Raw genomic sequence first — 18,614 nt, 5'->3', positions numbered from 1 at the left:
AGGAAGGAAGGAAGGAAGGAAGAGAGGAAGAGAGGGAGGAAGGAAGAGAGGGAGGAAGGAAGAAAGGGAGGAAGGGAGGGAGGAAGGGAGGGAGGAAGGAAGGGAGGAAGGGAGGGAGGGAGAAAAGAAGGGAGAAAAGGAGATAGGGAGAAGAAAAGAAAGGGAGAGAGGAGAAGATGGAAGGGGGGAGGAGAAGGGAAGGGAAGCGAAGGGAATGGTCTTCCACTAGGTAGTTTTAATACTTGTTTTCAGTTTTAGTAAAAGGTTTGAGAGTACAACAGTTTGACATTACTGACTAAAATGAAATTCCTAAATCATCAAAATTTCCTAAATAACCATTTTATCCTTGTATCACATAATTAAGCAGAATAAAGAGCTGGTTCTACAAAATAATAATTAATAAGGAAAAAAGATAAGAGGAGATATGGAAGAATCATACCATATAAACTCCTTGCAATGTGAACAATAGGTAGGTTGTCTCAGATATGTTGCCATAAACTTATGCCCATTAATTTGATGAACTCGTCTTCGCATAGCTCTCTGGCGCTTCCGAGTAAAATGCTTGAAGATTCTGTCTCTCTGGAGAGTTGCTGTACATTGGGAAGATGAATGGGGAAAAGAAATAAGTAATGAATATTTCTGCAATGAATTTACAAAGCTACATATGAACTATTATCAATAAACTACTTTGAATATATAAAAATGCATTTGTCATTCTTTAAAAAAAAGTACAGAGTGTTTCCTTTATTATTGTACTATAAAGATCCATATTTATGGCACTAATCATCAGTGACAGCCACAACTTAACAAAATTTGCTGTTGGGTGTTAATCTTCAAAGCAAGATATCATGAACCACACTAATAAATATAAGAGCAGCACTAAAAACAACAATAATAATGACAAATTAGATATGTCAAAGGAGGACTGGAATTCTAGCTTTTCTACAAACCTAAAAAGTAGTCAGGCCAGATAAGATCCATTATTATTGCCTCAAATGCCTCACAGTGACACATTAATTATTAACAAGACACTTTTCCCAGCTTCTTCTCAGAAAGTAAGCCAGATCTCTCCTTTCTTAACAGAAAGTATCTATTATGAAAGGATGAAAATTTCAGTGATCTCTTCAAATATAAGCTAATTACATGTTTATATAATTTATACAAAATTTATTGACTGACTGACACAGCTTGTAATGTATAAAAAAAATCTATAAACACTTACAACAAATAAAATATTGGCTTAGGAGCAAAAAAAAAAAAACCTGCATTAAAAAGTCCCATATGTATAAAGAATAATTGTCTATTTGAGAATTACTGATCAAGCTGCCCCCAAATACTGTACCGTTTATATTGCCATTATTGATTATTCCAATGTTTCTAACTCAATTCTGCACTCATGACTTCTTCATGAATGACAAACATGTAATACAGACCCACATATAGTGAGAATACTAGTATATTTGATGTTCACCTGGAATACTGTTTTCTATTTAAAAGATGACACTACTACCACAGCACTATCAAGACCAATTCATCTAAAACATAATATTTTTCAGAGAGAAAGTTTAGGTTCATTATAATTCTACCAAATCTCAAATCCATCATTAACTCTCCTAAAAAGAACTACTGAAGACTTTCAAATTAAAAGAATTAAATCAATTTATTTAAATAGATAACATCAAATTTCATGGCTCCACAGAGGGGAAAAAAACTATACTAAAATAATCCATTAATGTCATCTCATGGACTCTCTCCAATGATATCAAAATATAATTTAGATTTGTTATGTGCAAAATTCTTAATGTACACCAAAAAAAAAAAAAAAAAAAAGAGAGAGAGAGAGAGAGACTGAAGGTTCTGAGCTTGATTCAAAATGACACAATGAATCCATGCTCTAGGTAAGACATAGAACATAAAGATATCAAGGGGAAGGCTGTGGCTAAATAATATTCAGAGAAATCAAAGCTGAATGGAAAGAACACACTCAAGCAATTATCACCGATTCAATACCATTCTTAATGAAGACTTTTAGATCAATAAAATAGACTCTAACAGATTTCAAAAATATCCTAACAAAAACTCATAAAATATTAATAAATCATAGGACCCAACACTCTATAATTATAGATAATATTATATAATATATAAATTTTAAATATATTTTATATATATCAGTTATAAAAGGTGAACACTACAGGATAGAACTAGATATAGATGTTCTTCTGTGTGAAGTGATACCTCAGAGTTATTTTTTTCCAGTTTTTGTTTTTGGTTTGGTTTGGTTTGGTTTTTATCTGCAATGCAATTGAGGTTAAGTGACTTGCTCAGGTTCACACAGCTAGCAAGTGTTATGTGTCTGAGGCCAAATTTGAACTCCAGGGCCAATGCTCTATCCAGTGTGTCATCTAACTGCCCCTTCAGAGTTCTTTTGATTTGCATTTCACTTATTAGTAGTGATATGGGGAATTCTTTTATATGGTTGTTATGAGTGCATTTCTTCTGAGAACTGTTTGTTCATACACTTCAACTACTTTTTTATTGGGGATATGCTTTGGATCGTGTATCTAGGTATCTATAGACATATAGATATTTATCTAATTACATATGTATTAATCATTTATATGTCTTACATACCAATATCCTATCAAAAAAAATCTGATATAAAGATTTTCTCCTATTCAACTTCAAGAACAGTAAATATTTCAACATTCTGATATACCAAATACTAGCAATCTTCAAGCTAATATGGGAAGAAAAAAATTTAAAATACTGACACTTAAAGGAGATCAAAATCACGTGGGAACAGAATAAATAGCATGTCTCCCCTATTAATCTTGCCTATTATTAAAGTTATATTGAAGATGTATTTAGTAAAACTGGAGATGATGAGTTTAAATCCCAATACTTTTATTAAACTACAAAAAAACAGTTATTTAATCCATTTTTGGAATAGCAAATAGAAAATTAAATGTAAAAGAACAATTGGAGGACAGTAACTTGTCTTAGGTCCATTTTGAATGTCAATTAAAAAAATGAGAATGAAATGATGATGATGATAGTAACAAAAATAGCAGCTGTTTTTATATTGAACTTTAAGGTCTTCAAAGCTCCCTATAGATACAGTCTCCTATGATCTTCAAAAATAATACTTCCATGTGCTATTATTATTCTAATTTTACAGATAAAGGAATTTGATTAAGTTTAGAGAATGTGAATGCTCAGTCCAGAGACACAGCTAATAAGTATGTTAAGTAGTATTCAGATACAGTTGTTCTTGTGTTCCCATGGGAACTCTAGCCACTAAACTACATAGCCTCTCATCACTGACCAAGGTACTTTGTATATACACTGAGGTATACTTAGTCCAGCTTTTTAGAATCTATGCTATACCTACAGGGATTTAGTCCAATCATTTCCCCCAACTATCCCACAAACAACATGCCTATAGCTCAAACATCTGGGGCCCCCAGCAAGGTAAGATGGTAGCAAAACAGGCTGAGTCACCAACAGCATCCATGTCCACATCCCATGTTATATAAACAACACCAGCACCACCACCCTTCCTACAACGTCTGTCTATTCCTTCGGATCTTATGACAGCTGCAGCAACACTGTAGGATAAGAGCACAAACAAACACACACAAACATAAACATACACACACACACACACACACATACACACACCCAGGTAGCCTTCTAGTTCCTGGAGCAATTTAGTCGAAAGTGGTGGCAGCTGCCACATTATCAGTCAGTCCTGTTCTTTGCCAGACATTGAGTGGTAGCAGTAGCTGACTAGCAAACTAGCCTATAAAATTAGTCTGTGGGCTCTTGTCTCAGCTACTGCAAAAAACAACCTTTTTTTTTGAGAGGGTAAAGCCACCGTTGCAGTTACATGCAAAACAGACACTGAATCTCCTATCATTTTGCAGCCAACTTAAGGATTTTTTTGTTACCCCTTCCCCTATGGATTTTCCATAACGAACATCAGAAGGCTTGTGTGAGAAGGTATCCCACTCCAGGTGCCGACCTCAGTATACCTAATAAAAACACTGTGATAGTTCCCAAAGTGTAGTTTTTGGCTCCCCAAACAACAGAAGGGTGATTGCCCCAGGACCAATCAATCAGCAGTTATTAAATACTTACTATGGCCAGGCACTATGCTAAATTCCAGGCATTTTAAAAAAAGGCGAAAAGCAGTCCTTATCCACAAGGATTACAATCCAGTGGAGAAGGCAACATGTGTACATACACATACACACAAAATAAATTAACAGAAAGAAGGTACTGGAATCAAGAGGTGAGATTTTAATTGAGACTTAAAGGAAGAGAAAGGTCAATAGTAATATCAAATGAAGGAGAGCATTCCAAGTATGGGGAACAGACAGATAAAATGCCTGGAGCCAAGAGATGGAGCATCTTCTTTGTGCAACAGCAAGGGGGTAGAGTAAGGTACAAGAAGAATGGAAGTAGAATAAGGGTCTAGTTTAATGAAAAGTTTATGAAGGGCTCTGAATGCCAAATGAGTATTTCATATTTAACTGGAGTGGAAAAGGAGCCACTGGAATTCATTGAATAAGAAAGTGACATGGTTGGATCTGTGCTTTAGGAAAATCATTTTAGAGGCTGGATGGATTGGAGTGGGGAGAGACTCAGGCAGGTCAAGCTATTACAATGATCAAGATGAGAGGTGATATACGAGGGCACTGGTGATAAAAGCAGTGAAAAGGGGGGAATATATGAGAGATGCTGAAAAGGCAAAATGGACAGACCTTGGCAACAGCTTGGATATGGGGAGTGAGAGATAAGTAAAGAAATAAGAATGGATTTTCCTGTCCATCTTGGAGACTGTGGGAAAAATCAGGTTTAAATCTAGCCTCAGACACTTACTAGCTGAATGACAAGTCACTAAACATCTCTGTCTCAGTTTCCTCATCTGTAAAATTGAAATAATAACAGTAATTACTGAAGTGAGTTGTTGTGAGGATCAAATGAGATAATATATGTAAAACAGGCTGGAAATCTTAGAGTGCTAAGCAAATGCCAGTTATTATTAAGAACCCCTATGTTAGAACATGCCATAATAAATCACTGGAGTCTTTAGAAAAGGATCTTTGAAATGAAATATAAGATTTTCAAAGACTTTCTTTTTCTGTATTATTTTGCATGACTGCCTTTCATTAAAAAAACAAACAAACCTAGAAATATCTGACATGATTAACATTCTCTAGCCTTAAATGTAGCTTGAATTATTCAAATGAAAGGAAGTATTAAAAATTGTGAACAGAATAGGGAAAAAAAACAGCCCTAGAAATACATGCTGGCTCCTGGCACTGATTCTTCAATTTTTTTCTGTGGATCACAGAGGGCAGCATCCTCATTCTTTATACTACTTACTTAGGACAGAGTTAAGAGAATGATCTAATTCCAACTGTGTCAAACCAAATAGGATTTGAAAAATTGGTTAGATCACATTCTTTCTACTATGTGACATTAGAATTGTAGCCGAAACTGGTATTTCAACTTCTGTATCCAAAGTATACTTAGACCAACAGTTAAAAGGAAAACTAATTGGTATGAAGAGGTCACATTATATGAGGTCGCATTCCAATTTCAAGATACTGTATGTACTAGCTATTTTGTCCCTCTCACTAGATTTGATTATTAGAAGCCATCTATCTGGGACACAGGGGGATGGTTACATAAATACAGAAACTGATAATTTTGAAATCAAATTTAGAATTCCATTTTGGTTTAAACTGATACTTTACAAGATCTTCAGAAAATATTAATAAGGGCACAGAAAATATCTAAGTCACAGGGAAAGTTTCTGTGACAGCAACATAATCTTATATTTAAAACACCCTTCATTTAATTCAAATCTTTTAGACTTGCTTAAATCTCCTCTTCTTAAAAATTAAGCAAAACAAATTCTAAGTTGTCTCATGTTATGAATATATCTTGCTGAAATCTGCTCAAATTCAAGGTGTCACATTTATTAGATTATATTTTTAAATAGTTTGAGGATATTCTGCCATTAGCCAACAGTCAATCAATAAGTATTTAATCAACAAGTATCTAATATGTGCCAGGCACTATGCTAGTAAGTCCTTAGAATACAGTGATAAAAGTGAAACAGTTTCTGCCCTCAAGGACCTTATTCTAGTGAGAAAAGTAACATATGTATGTATGTATAATACACACATATATGTACAGTCAATCCTCAATATTTGTTATTTAATTTTTATGACTTCAAGCATTTGTGATTTTATTAGTAATTTCATTTTCACTTTTGTGTTAACAACTACATACATTCATAGATATGTACAGTAAACAAAAAAATGAGAGGCACAATGCATGCAAGTTTGTGAAGCAGCTGGTAACCCAGTTGGCATTTCATTGGTCTTATTGGTCTATATTACTTAGTCTACCACTGTAAAGAGCTCCCTAGCTATTGATTGGATATTTTCATTGGTTACCTATAAAACTCAAGTTTTCTGTTGCAGTTATGTTCCCAGTATAGTCTAAGTCCTTTGGGCACTAAGATGATGTTAAGACTCTCCAAGAGCAGTGACTAAAGTCCTAGCAACCTCTCCCTTGGTTTTCACAGAATTTTTACAGCAGTTATACAGAAGAATGTCCTCATATTGCATCTAACAATTAAGTTGTTAAGTAGATGTTAAGATTCAGGTAAAATACTTTTATTTGCTGTACAGTATTTATGGTACTATAGATTTTATGTGTTCTGAAAAATGAATATCATCTGAATCAATGAGATTGAAATGTTGCCACAAAAGCTCACAGAATTTTAGGGAATTACTAATGAAAAAATGTTTTGCATGTTACCAATTTTATTTTGTGTGCTGAGTTATATAAGTTATTTCATGGTTACTATATCAGGAAAAGTGAATACTATCAAAATTAATGTTTTGTTATAAAGAAGTACATGCAGAAAATGCATTTTTGGCAATTTCTAGTAAGAAAGTACAGTTTTTGATGACTGTGGGAGCCTAAACTCTTTATTTCCCATAGGTTCAATGTGTCAACATTCACATTTTTGACTTTAATGTTGTTTTCTAGAGACATTTCTTCTGCAAAAAGTAGAGAATTAACTATATACAAATGTCTACTAAATAGAAACAAGGTAACTTTGGCCTTAAAGGCATGAGTAGACATTGTAGATAGATTGCCTGAGGCCAGAGTTGAAGAGGAAGAGAAAAGTGGGCAAAATTGCATTTGATAACCTGCTCTGTGCTTTTGATGAAGCCAAACCGTTCCTTGGGATGAAGATTCATCCTTTTAATACCAGTATTCTTTCATTATGGCTATATACCACAGCACACCTGAGTTTCTAAAGAAGTAAGTTGACCAAAGAACCAGAAAAAGGCATGATGAGTGTAAACGGGCTGTGGGATGTAATCAACAAATGATGATGTAAAGCCTATTATCAGAGAAATGTAGGAATAAAGAAGCCAGGTGAGCCATGCCCAAAAGCAAGAGTAACTGATGAACAAACAGTCTATCATTTGCATTTATATAATGTCAAGAGATTTGAAGAGATACCCCATAGGACAGTAAATAGATTGTCTGGATAATCTGCGGCACTGGTGAAAAACTAAAAAGGATGAGAAGGAAGAATTCTAAGTTCCATTCCATTTCTGTCTCCAATTTCTTTTCATATAAAACCCCCTTTTTGTATGTGTTCTGTATGTATAAAAATGCTCTTTTGGGGGATAGTTAAGTCTAGAATAATAATAAAAATCTCAAAATAACAACTATTCTCTGTCCATAATGCCAGTTCTGAAACCACTTGATTGTGTGACAAATAGTCCACATCACTCCAATATCTCTACATGAATAAGAGCTTGAATAAAAGTTTTGCTAAAACTCTGGTAAACCAAGCATTACAGGAAGTAGAGAATTACAGAAAGGCAAGGTGAAGGAAGTAATGATTACTGAGAATCTTGACATAAGACACCTTCTCAGGCCAGTAGTGACCACTGCTTGAACCCGGCTAAACTAGTTCTTTTATTCAGTTACTTCAATTTTATCTGACTCTTTGTGACCTCATTTGGGGTTTTCTTAGCAAAGAACCACTACAGTGGTTTGCCATTTCCTTCTCCAGCTCATTTTATAGATAAGGAAAGTGAGACAAATAGAGTTAAGTGTCTTGCCCAGAGTCACATAATCAGTATCTGAGGTCATATTTGAATTTAGGAAGATGAGTCTTCCAGACTCCAGGCTCAGCACTTCATCCACTTTGCCATTTAGTTGACCTCATAAGATCAAAGGATCATAGATTTAAAGCTAGAAAGGAACTCAGAGGCCACTGAGTCCAACTTTCCAATTTAAATGGGAATCATTGGATCAGTCTTACCAAGAATTGGATAAAAAGACTCAATTTTATAAGCAAATTTTAATACTCTCATTTAAGAACACAATTCTTTAAAAGAATTTTTTTCAATTAAGAAACACTAATTTTTTTGTAGCAGATCTTTTTTTTTGTGATAAGGCACTGGAAACTGAGTGTGTGCCCATCGTTGGGGAATAGCTGAATAAATTATGGTATCTGAATGTAATGTAATAATATTATTCTATAAGAAATGACCAGCAGGATGATTTCAGAGAGGCCTGGAGAGACTTACATGAACTAATGCTAAATGAAGTGAGTAAAACAAAAAGAACATTGTACACAGTAACAAGATAATGTGATGATCAACTGTGACGAAGTCGGCTCTTTTCAACGATGAGGTGATTCAGGCCAATTTCAAGAGACTTGTAAGGGAAAGAGCCACCTGCATCCAGAAAGAGGACTATGGGGACTAAAGGTAGATCACAACATAGTATTTTCACTTTTGTTGTTGTTGTTTGCTTTCTTGTTTTTTTTTTCTCTCTCATTTTTTTTTCCTTTTTGATCTGATTTTTCTTATGCAGCGTGATAAATGTGGAGATATGTTAAAAAGAATTATAACATATATTGGATTACTTGCTGTCTATAGGAGGGGGAAGAGGAAAAGTGAGAAAGAATGGAGAAAAATCTGGAATACAAGGTTTTGCAAGGGTGAATGTTGAAAACTATCTTTGCTTGTATTTTGAAAAATAAAAAGCTATTATTAAAAAAAAGAAACATTAATTTTCTCTCAACCAATAGAACAAAAACATAAAATATAACCTTAAGACTCCATTTCATTCAGCATACTCCCCGTCCCCTTCCTATTCTGATAATATTTCAATGTGATAGCCTCCTAACCCAAGAAGTTATCTGAAAATTTATAAAAGGTTGCATATAATAAAACTATGCACAGAGCCCAGCACAAGGTAAAGGCTAAATGCTTGTTGACTAATTGAATAAATATGAATACTCTAAATGCTATTTATCAAAGAAGTTTCCTTATTGGCAAGAAATCTACCAGACTTCATTAAAAAAAAAATACCCAGCCCATGAGAGGAAATGTATAACTTCTTGCTTACAATGTGCTTTATAATATACACAACAACAGAGAGAACTCTTCACTCAGTTTCCCACTTCCTTCAGATAACCTCCTGAACTTTTATTTGCCATAAAGAACAGACCTGGAATCTGGCATGCTTTGTAAGTACACATTTTGCAGCCAGTAAAACTAATATCTAAAAATTAATTGGATACCTTTTTTTTAAAGTTATCAAGCTTGGGTTATGATAAATATTAAAAAGATCTTTTTGCACCAAAACCCATTAACAATGATTTCAGGGGGGGAAGTAAGTAGAAGAAATTGACATGGAGTAGAAAGAGAGGTACATTCAGATCCTGCCCCTGACAATTGTAATGGACTGAGGCTTGAGTTGATGCACTGAGGTCCCAAGCACGTGAGGTTAAATAGTAATTGGACTATACTCTATTAATATATATATATATATATATATATATATATGCTTGGAGAAAGAATGGCCCCTGCCCACTTTCTGTGCAAGTCCTGATGTGTTGTATAGGAAATGACGATTTTGGTGGGTGGAGACATAGGGGCAGGAAGGGAGGCTAAAGGAGATGGCTGGCTGAGTTTGGTTCTGGTGGCTGCTGGTTTCGTGGCTTCTGGTCTGGCTAGCTTCTTGACTCAGTTCCCTTTTACCTCTGATCCCCTTCTACCTCCGATTCTTCTTCTCTACTGAGAATAAAAGATTGAAGATTTTCCCCTAACCTGAATTCCTGACTCCGGCTGATTTTAAAATACATGGTCTTCATAGACAATGACTGAATAAGTTACCCTCTTTAAGTTGGAGCTTCCTCATCTGCAAAATGGAAATAGTGATCGTTCTATGCAAAGCTTAAAAAGATATCGGTTAATAATATTAAAAAATTTAAAAACATGAAATAAATAGTTGTATGAAGGCAGAGACAGGCAGATCTTAGCTATCTCTGTGCCTCCCAATGGTTGTACTTACTCCCCATTACAGAACTGATTATATATAAGAGGCACTTAAACATGTTTTGTAGAACAAATATATATACATCAGCAGGAACTTAGAAGGAAGGCAAAACAGTTCTGAGAAAAGTTTTCTCCAAGGGATTACATCCCTTGTTGTTTCAGAACAAAATAGTCAATTCTAAGTGTCCCCAAGTCTCTCTGAACATCAGTTTTACTTCCAGTCTCAAGTTCATCTTCCTCCCTAATAACATCCTTACACAAACAACCTGTCCAACTGACATCTTTTTTCAAGACACACATGTTTCCTGCTTAAAATCTCAAAGAACTCTACCTCCTCTAGTTGTTTATTTAATTTCTCCTGGGGTTTTTTTTTTTTCCTATGTTACTAGAAAAAGTTAGACCTATTAGGCAGAAAGGTTATATGTTGCATAAACATTCATTTCTACTACAAATAGCAGCAACAATGAAATGTAAGCAGTGAAGTTTGTTTGGGATGCTCATTTGATCTTAGTACAAACCACTTTCAAAGTTATTACATGATTGCATATTTATGTATAAATTCAAAATGGGTTTGAATATTCTCTTATTGGAGGAAAAAAATTACTGTACAACCAGATTTCCTGCAAAACTAATGGTGTTTTGGCCTCTAGCCAATTATTTCTGTTCTAGGGAAAACATCAGTATAATGAACTAAAGGAGACAGCTTCCTGTAAGTGAATTTATCTGCTTTATATAATCACTGCTATTTATTCATGGGACAAATACAACACGTATCCTTCGTGACATCTTTTTTTTCTCATTTTTAATGCTTAATTTTTGACTAACAAGTAAAATAAAAAATGAAACAAATAAAATAAATAAATTTATTACTCTGTTAGCAACTCAAGTTGGCAGGGGAGAAGTTGAAAATGCAGGCTTAGGTTATCCATTTTATGATCCTTCCTGTTCCTTTCCTATGACTATGAATAATCTAGTTTGAGCTCTTGAATTAGGGTTTCTTGTCCTTATAAACTTGTGTCATAGATCTTGATGAGAAACAGAACATTCAGTCCATCACCTAAAGTGTTTACCATCAGCTCGCCAAAATATCCAGAATGTGAGGGTTTTTTAACTGTACTTTTAAGGCATCACATAGCAAAGCTTAAGTGTATTCAACCAAAAAGTAAATCATGAAATGAAATGATATGTGGGAGGTAAATGGTTTAATATTTCCAAGTGAAATAATTATAGCCTTTGAGAAAAAGAATAGTCTCTAAAGACCACAAGCTTAACTTCTAAGCTGGAAATACTTTACCTGAAGTAGATTTTTACTTTTTTAATCAAATGCATAAATGTTGATATTATCTGCAAGAACTTAATTTTGTAATCTTCAACATTACATCTGCAGAAACTAAATAAGAGTGAAAATTAAAGTATACAGATCCTATTAGATCTTAAAGACTATTGACTATTTTGGCTGGAATATTATACAGAGTCTTGATAATCTGTAAACTTTAGAACTTTCAACCTATCATTGAAGAAGTCTGAGACAATGGTAAAAAATGCTCAGAACCAGATACATGATCCTTAATGGAGAAATCAAATTCCCTAAGTATTTCTGATAACAGTGAAGTTATATCCACAATAAGATGGCACTTGTGAAGGTAAATTATTGAAGTCCAGTGCAGGAGCTTTGTGAACTCTAAGAATTATTTGTGTACATGCAGATAGATAGATAGATAGATAAATAGATGTATGCCAGTGTATTGCTATTACACAAAATAATTTTTATAATAATACTAGCAATTAGGTGGGTTTTAATTGTTAAAAATAATTATTTATATTAATAATAGAATTAGAGTGCTAGACCTAGAGTCAGGAAGATCTGATCTCAAATCCATCCTTACATACTTACTGTGTGACACTTGAAGGTCACTTAATTTTTATCTGTCTCAGTTTTCTCATATGTAAAATAGAGATAAAAGTAACACCTACCTCCCAGGGTTATTGTGAAGATAAAATATCTTTTAAGGTTTGTTTTGCAAACCTCAAAGCACCATGCAAATTCTACTTATTATTATTTTCCTTACCCCTAGATAACATGGAATATCTTTTACAATCAGGCTCCCTATTTCACTACTATCAAATTTCAGGGTTGAACTTCTACCATCCAAGTACAAAGGAATGAAACATCTCTTCATCAAAAAAAAAAAAAAAAAGAACCTATAACCTTTGAAAGTTGGTCTGTCAGTTGATAAGCATTTATTAAATACTTACTATTTACCAAGTATTATGTTAGGTTCTGGGGATAAAAATAAAAACAAAACAATTCCTGCCTTCAAAGAACTTATAATGGTGATGGCAGCAATTGGGAGAAGGGGAGAAGAATTGATGGAGAGTTCCAAAGAAATCCAAAATCAATATAGTTGGTGATAAATCAGGAGAAAAACTTTATTGACTTCCTTCTTTAGAGGGCCTGAATCCTATAGCCCTGCCCTCGAGTCAAAGGGTTTGATCAAAATGGCAAAAGCTACTGATAAGATGTGAATATCAGGCAGATTCAGGTTTGCAGTATAATGATATTTCCCAATGATGAGTTGTCTGGGTAAGGAAGATATGATGGAAGGAATCCAAAAAAGTAACAATGAATACTAAGGTACCTTCGTATAAGCTCTTTGATGGTAAAGATGGTCTTTTCTACTTGTATTTATATCCCAGCACTTAGCACGATATTTGATTCCAAATAAGGCTTAGTAAAATGATCTAACTAAAAAAAAATTTTTTTTAGAAATTGTCATGCAATTATAAGTCAACCACCCTTATAATTTAAATAAAATGGATTAGTATTTACAAAACATAAAATACCAGAGTATTTTAAGTTATCCAGAGTAACAGTAACAAGAAATGGAAAATTTTTAAAATCTAATTTCAGGAAAAGAAATTGAGCAATCAATTAAGAAAGTGATAAAGGAAGGTAGAAAAAAAAAAAAAGCCCGGAATAAAGAAATTCTTCAAAACATTCGGGAATATTTTATTTTGACTTTACATAAATTATTTATTAAAAAGAATGAATCCTACCAACTCTTTTTATATGGTCCCAGTACCTAAACTAAAGAGAGAAAAGTTAGAAGTAGGGGGGAAAGTATAGATTAATATATCTAATAAATGTTGATGTGAAATCTTTGGATGAAATATTAGCAGAGAGGCATGTTAGCAATATATTAAAAAGATTATATACTATGACCAGGTTAGTTCAAGATTAGGAAATTATCAATATTACAGACCCTATTAATAACAAAACAATAGAATCCAGATGATTCTATTAATACAGAATAAGTTTTTCATAAGATATGAAACTCATTTATGTAAGGTAAAACTTTTAAGATATATGAATGGATTACTCCTTAACAGAGTAAATATAATCTACCTAAAACTAAAAGACCACTAGAGGCCTTTACAATAAGATCAGGGGTAAAGACACAATGCCTTCTGTTATCACTATTATTTTATATAACCCTGGAAAAGCTATCTCTAACAAGACAAAAATAAACTGAAGGAATAAGTATAAGCAAAAAGAAGACAAAGTTATTTCTTTTTGCTGAGATAGTATGACGATTCATTTTAAGACTTTGAAAGTTTGAAGTTAAAAAAAAATAAATAAAACAATTACCTTAGTGAAATAGTGAGATATAAAATAAACCCATTAAAAATCATTAGCCTTTTTGTTTATTTCCAACAGAACCCAACAGGAAGAGATAGAAATTGTAAAAGAACCACAGCATTTATAATAGATTTGGAAATTCAAGGCACACACAGGAATTATATCAACATGATTATAAAATATTCTTGACTCTAGACAATCTTAAAAAAACTAGAGAGAGAATAATTGCTCCTGGGTGGGGTGTGCCAATATAATAAAAAAATTAAAATGACACAAAATATAATAATTATACTCTGACAATATAATAAATAACACAAATAAAACTACCAAAAAGTATATATTACAGAACTTTTAAAATTAACGTAAAAGAAAAAAAATTAAAATCTCAAGAAAAATAATGTAAAAAGGCAAAAAGGAAATGGGCCTAGCAGTACCAAATTTCACAATATACTATGAAGTAGTAAACTTCTTAACTATTTGAATAGGTTAAAAAAATGAGAAAGCTGATCAATGCACTAGATTAAGTACATAAAATCGAGAAGCAAATGAACATGGAGGAATAGGATTCATTATTTAGAAACCTATCTGGAAGAAATTAGGTTTAGACCAACATCTTACACAATACACTACAATATGTTTCAAATGGATTTGTGACCTAAATTTTAAAAGGTCATATCTTAAAGAAGCAGAGAAGGCAATATCTTTCAGTTAGTCAGTTAACTAGAATTTATTAAGCAATTACTCTGTAATAGGTAACAAGTTTTTTTCACAACAATGAGTACGGGAAGAGTGCTTGATCAAGTAAGAGATGTAATGGATCACAAAAAATAAAATAAACAACTTTAATTACATAATATTTTAAAAAGTTTTTGTAAAAGCATTATTTATTCAGTTAACAGGGAAATAGTTATTGGGGGAAAATATTTACATTGAGTTTTTCTGATAAATGTCTAATCCAAGAATTTAAACAAATAGAGAAAACAAGAGCCATTATCCAATAATAAAAAAGACCAAAACTTATAAAAACAATTCTCAAAGGAAAAAAGCAAGTCATCAATATCATACCAAAAAGTTCCAAGTTATTGGTAAGAGAAATGTCAATTAAAACAATAGTGATGTTCCACCTCATTCATCAAATTGGTAAAAATAACCACCTATCCCACCCCAAGAAAATACAGTTTTTTGGGACAGGAGATATGGGAGGGAGGGAAAAGATACTAAATATACTGGTGGTGGAGCTATGAAGTGTGGTGCATCGATTCTGTAAAGTAAATTTTAATCACACTTCCAAAGTCACTAAGCCTCTTGAGCTAACAATATTACAACTAGGCCCATACCCTCCAAGAAATAAAAGAATGAGGGGAAGAACTTATATGTACATTAGTCATTTCAGTCATATCCAACTCTATGATGCCATTTGGGGTTTAATTGGCAAAGATCCTGGAGCAGCTTGTCATTTCCTTCTCCATTTCATTTAACAGATGAGAAAATAGAGGCAAATAGGGCTAAATGACTTGTGTTCTATCCACTGTACCAACTAGCTGCCCCCAAATAGGTATAGTATCATTTTTTTGTTTTAGTAAAAATCTTAAAACAAAGGAGATGGTCATCAACTGCAAAGTGACTTAATAGATTATGGTATATGAATTTAATGGAATATCATTATGCTATATAAGAATTGATAAAAAATTGAATTTAGAGAAATTGAGAAGGACTTATATGACCTGATACAGTGAGTAGGATTATGAGAATTAGTTATATAATAACTAAATTTTAAAAGAAAACAACTATGACTAAAGTCCTATGTTCAATTCAATTATCACTCATGAAAATAGAAAATAATGATAAATCATGCTTACTTACTAGAAGCACAAAAGGAGATACATTTTCAAACAGCATGTGTGAATGGGTTTTGAGTGATTTGTTGCAAAGGAGACCTCTCATTAGAGGCTGAGTGGAGAGACAGAGGGAAAGTAGGAATGTTGATAGTGATACTAGCCACAAATAATGAAAGTAGATGTAAAGGAAAATTTTTAAATGCATAGAACAGAAGAGAAGGCTCTATTCTAACTGGTTGGGATCTTCTTGAATCTCATTCCTTTTATTCAATAGCTCTATCCCTCAGTTTCATGGCATCTGCACATTTTTAATCATGTCATCTTTTCTTTCATATCAGTCCTTGATTTTTAAAAATGAGCATAATTAAGCCAAGAACAGAGGCCTGTAGAAGACTACTTCTGACCCATTTCCAAGTAGAAACATTGTACTGATTGTAACTGATTGTAAAATTAATTACAAATCTACCCAAGTATCGTACAACCATCCCACATATCTCTATCTTGTCCAAAAGATATGATTCTAATCATTCCCCAACATTCATCTCAAGCTATAACATGTAACTAAGAAAACCTCAAATAGGGTCACAAAGAGCTGGATACAACTGAAATGACTGAACAACAAAAAATAAAACTCAGCCAGTAATAGTTAATGCCTAAGAATCGAAGGAAAAACACATACATATTAGTATTTATAGAATAATCACTACCAACTTCATTTTTGTTTATTTTTCAAAGCTGTTCTTAAAAAAGGATTGAAAATACTCTGTTCATAGTTTGGTTTGGGCTCAGATGGCCAAGCAGGTTTTGGAACAGTTAGGGAAGATACTTTACTGTTTCTTCACTGCCTTCTTTGGTTGCAGGCACCCAAAAGAACAATATTATCTGCTTGGTAGAAAGAATGAATCATGCTTGTTCTAAGTTGTTTCTACCAGATATAGCTGAATGAGAAACTCTAAGATAATTCTTTCTCATGAAATTGTTGCCACCTCCTCTTCATTTAAACTTATTAAAACATAAGCCAACTTGCTCCCAGACTTCTTAGAGTATGCCTTGCTTACCCAGTTGGCAAGTTCTTCCTTATCTAGAATAAATTAGTTTTGCTAATTGCCCTTGGAACTAGTTAAAGACTATAGAGTGAATGCTACAGTTCATTGCTACATATATTTTAATTTCCTTCATATGCTCTGAAAGCAACAACAATGGGTGTGATGAATCTATTTGGTAATAAGCATACTTCATGTTTTTCCTTTAAAAACAAATACAAAGAAAGTACCTCAAAATTCATCCCCTTTGGTCACAATGGGATTTGATCTTGCATTCTAAGGAGAGCACTGATCAAAATGTTTATTTCTTCCCTTAGTTGTATACATACAAAAATATTTAATAGCTTAAATGTTTGATATGCAAATATATGAAACTGATAAAAGGCATTTCATAAAATCTGGCCTACTTAAAATTTTATATTTCTTAAGTTTTGTGTTTGTATCAAATAAGCTGAAGACAAGAACCAGTTTTAGTTGATTTGTCAGGAACGGAGCTTTTCACATTTTTTTTTCTATTCTTTTTATATCCTATATATCTCCTTTATATCTCATATAAAGTTGTGAATGTCTCTGTATATTTTCCTCTCTAGACTAAAAATCTTATTTTCTTTCTATTAATCCTTGTATACATAGATACTGGCTGCAGTCCAAATGTGGCAATCAGAACTGAACACGATATTTTAAATATTTAACATGGGCAGAATATAATTAAACTATAACTCCCCTTATTATGGAAGCTGCTTTTATTATATATTCTAAGATCCAGTGGATTGGACTCCTTGCTGTTCCTTATACACAATACTCTACTTTTATCATGACTCCAATTATTTTCACTGGCTGTCTCCCAGTCTTGAAACTGTCTCCCTCCTTAACAACTAGATTCCCTAACTTCCTTCAAGCCTTGGCTAAAGTGACCCCTGTGGGCAGCTAGGTGATATAATGGACAGAATGCCAAGACTAGAGTCAGGAGGACTCGTCTTTCTGAGTTCAAATCCAGCCTCAGTCATTTATTATCTGTGTGACCTTGGACAAGCACTGAAGTCTGTTTGTCTCAGTTTCCTTATCTGCAAAATGAGTTAATAAAAGAAAGGGAAAACCACCCCAGTATTTTTTGCCAAAAAAACAAAAACAAAAACAAAACCCAAATGAGGTCACTAAGAACTGAAGAGAACGGAAATGACAATACTGAAGTCCCACCTAGTTTATAAAACCTTTCCCAGTCCTCAATGTTAATACTATCCCTTTTAAGATTAGCTTCAGTTGATTCCATCTACATATTGTTTGTGCACAGTTGTTTACAAATAGTCTCCTCTCTTAGACCCTGGGCTCCTTTAAAAACAGGGACTGTTTTGTTTGTCTTTCTTTGTATCAGGAGCATAATGCTTGGAACACAGTGGTTGCTTGTAGATTGACTACAATCTACATGTGATTCTCTCTTTTTTTTTTTTTTTTTAAACTTTTACTTCCTTAAACAACTTAGTTTTAATTTTAGAACTATGTGTATGAAATACAATACATATACCTATACATACAATTGCATGAAATGAAATACACTGGAGAGTGTGAATTGAGTGAATTGAGATATTTGAAATTCTTAATCCATTAGGTCTGTCTCTTAAGTTAAAAAACAAAACAAAACAAAAAAAAAAACCTGAAGCTATTTTTAATGGAAGTTTGACAAGAAAAAAATTAA

At 33.2% G+C, this 18,614-nt stretch overlaps 1 protein-coding gene across 1 annotated transcript in view; it reads right to left on the bottom strand.

Annotated features, from left to right (window-relative positions):
- Nucleotides 1–18,614, bottom strand: part of PRKCH (protein kinase C eta) — a 258,990-nt gene that overhangs the window by 129,547 nt on the left and 110,829 nt on the right. Inside the window, exon 3 of the mRNA XM_031952686.1 lies at nucleotides 440–590. Coding sequence (XP_031808546.1) covers nucleotides 440–590 — 151 coding nt within the window. The remainder of the gene's footprint in view (nucleotides 1–439; nucleotides 591–18,614) is intronic.

The sequence above is a fragment of the Sarcophilus harrisii genome, chromosome 2 (genome assembly GCF_902635505.1).
Source record: "Sarcophilus harrisii chromosome 2, mSarHar1.11, whole genome shotgun sequence".
NCBI classification, from domain to species: Eukaryota; Metazoa; Chordata; class Mammalia; order Dasyuromorphia; family Dasyuridae; genus Sarcophilus; species Sarcophilus harrisii.
This window is presented reverse-complemented; position numbering and strand designations above follow the sequence as displayed.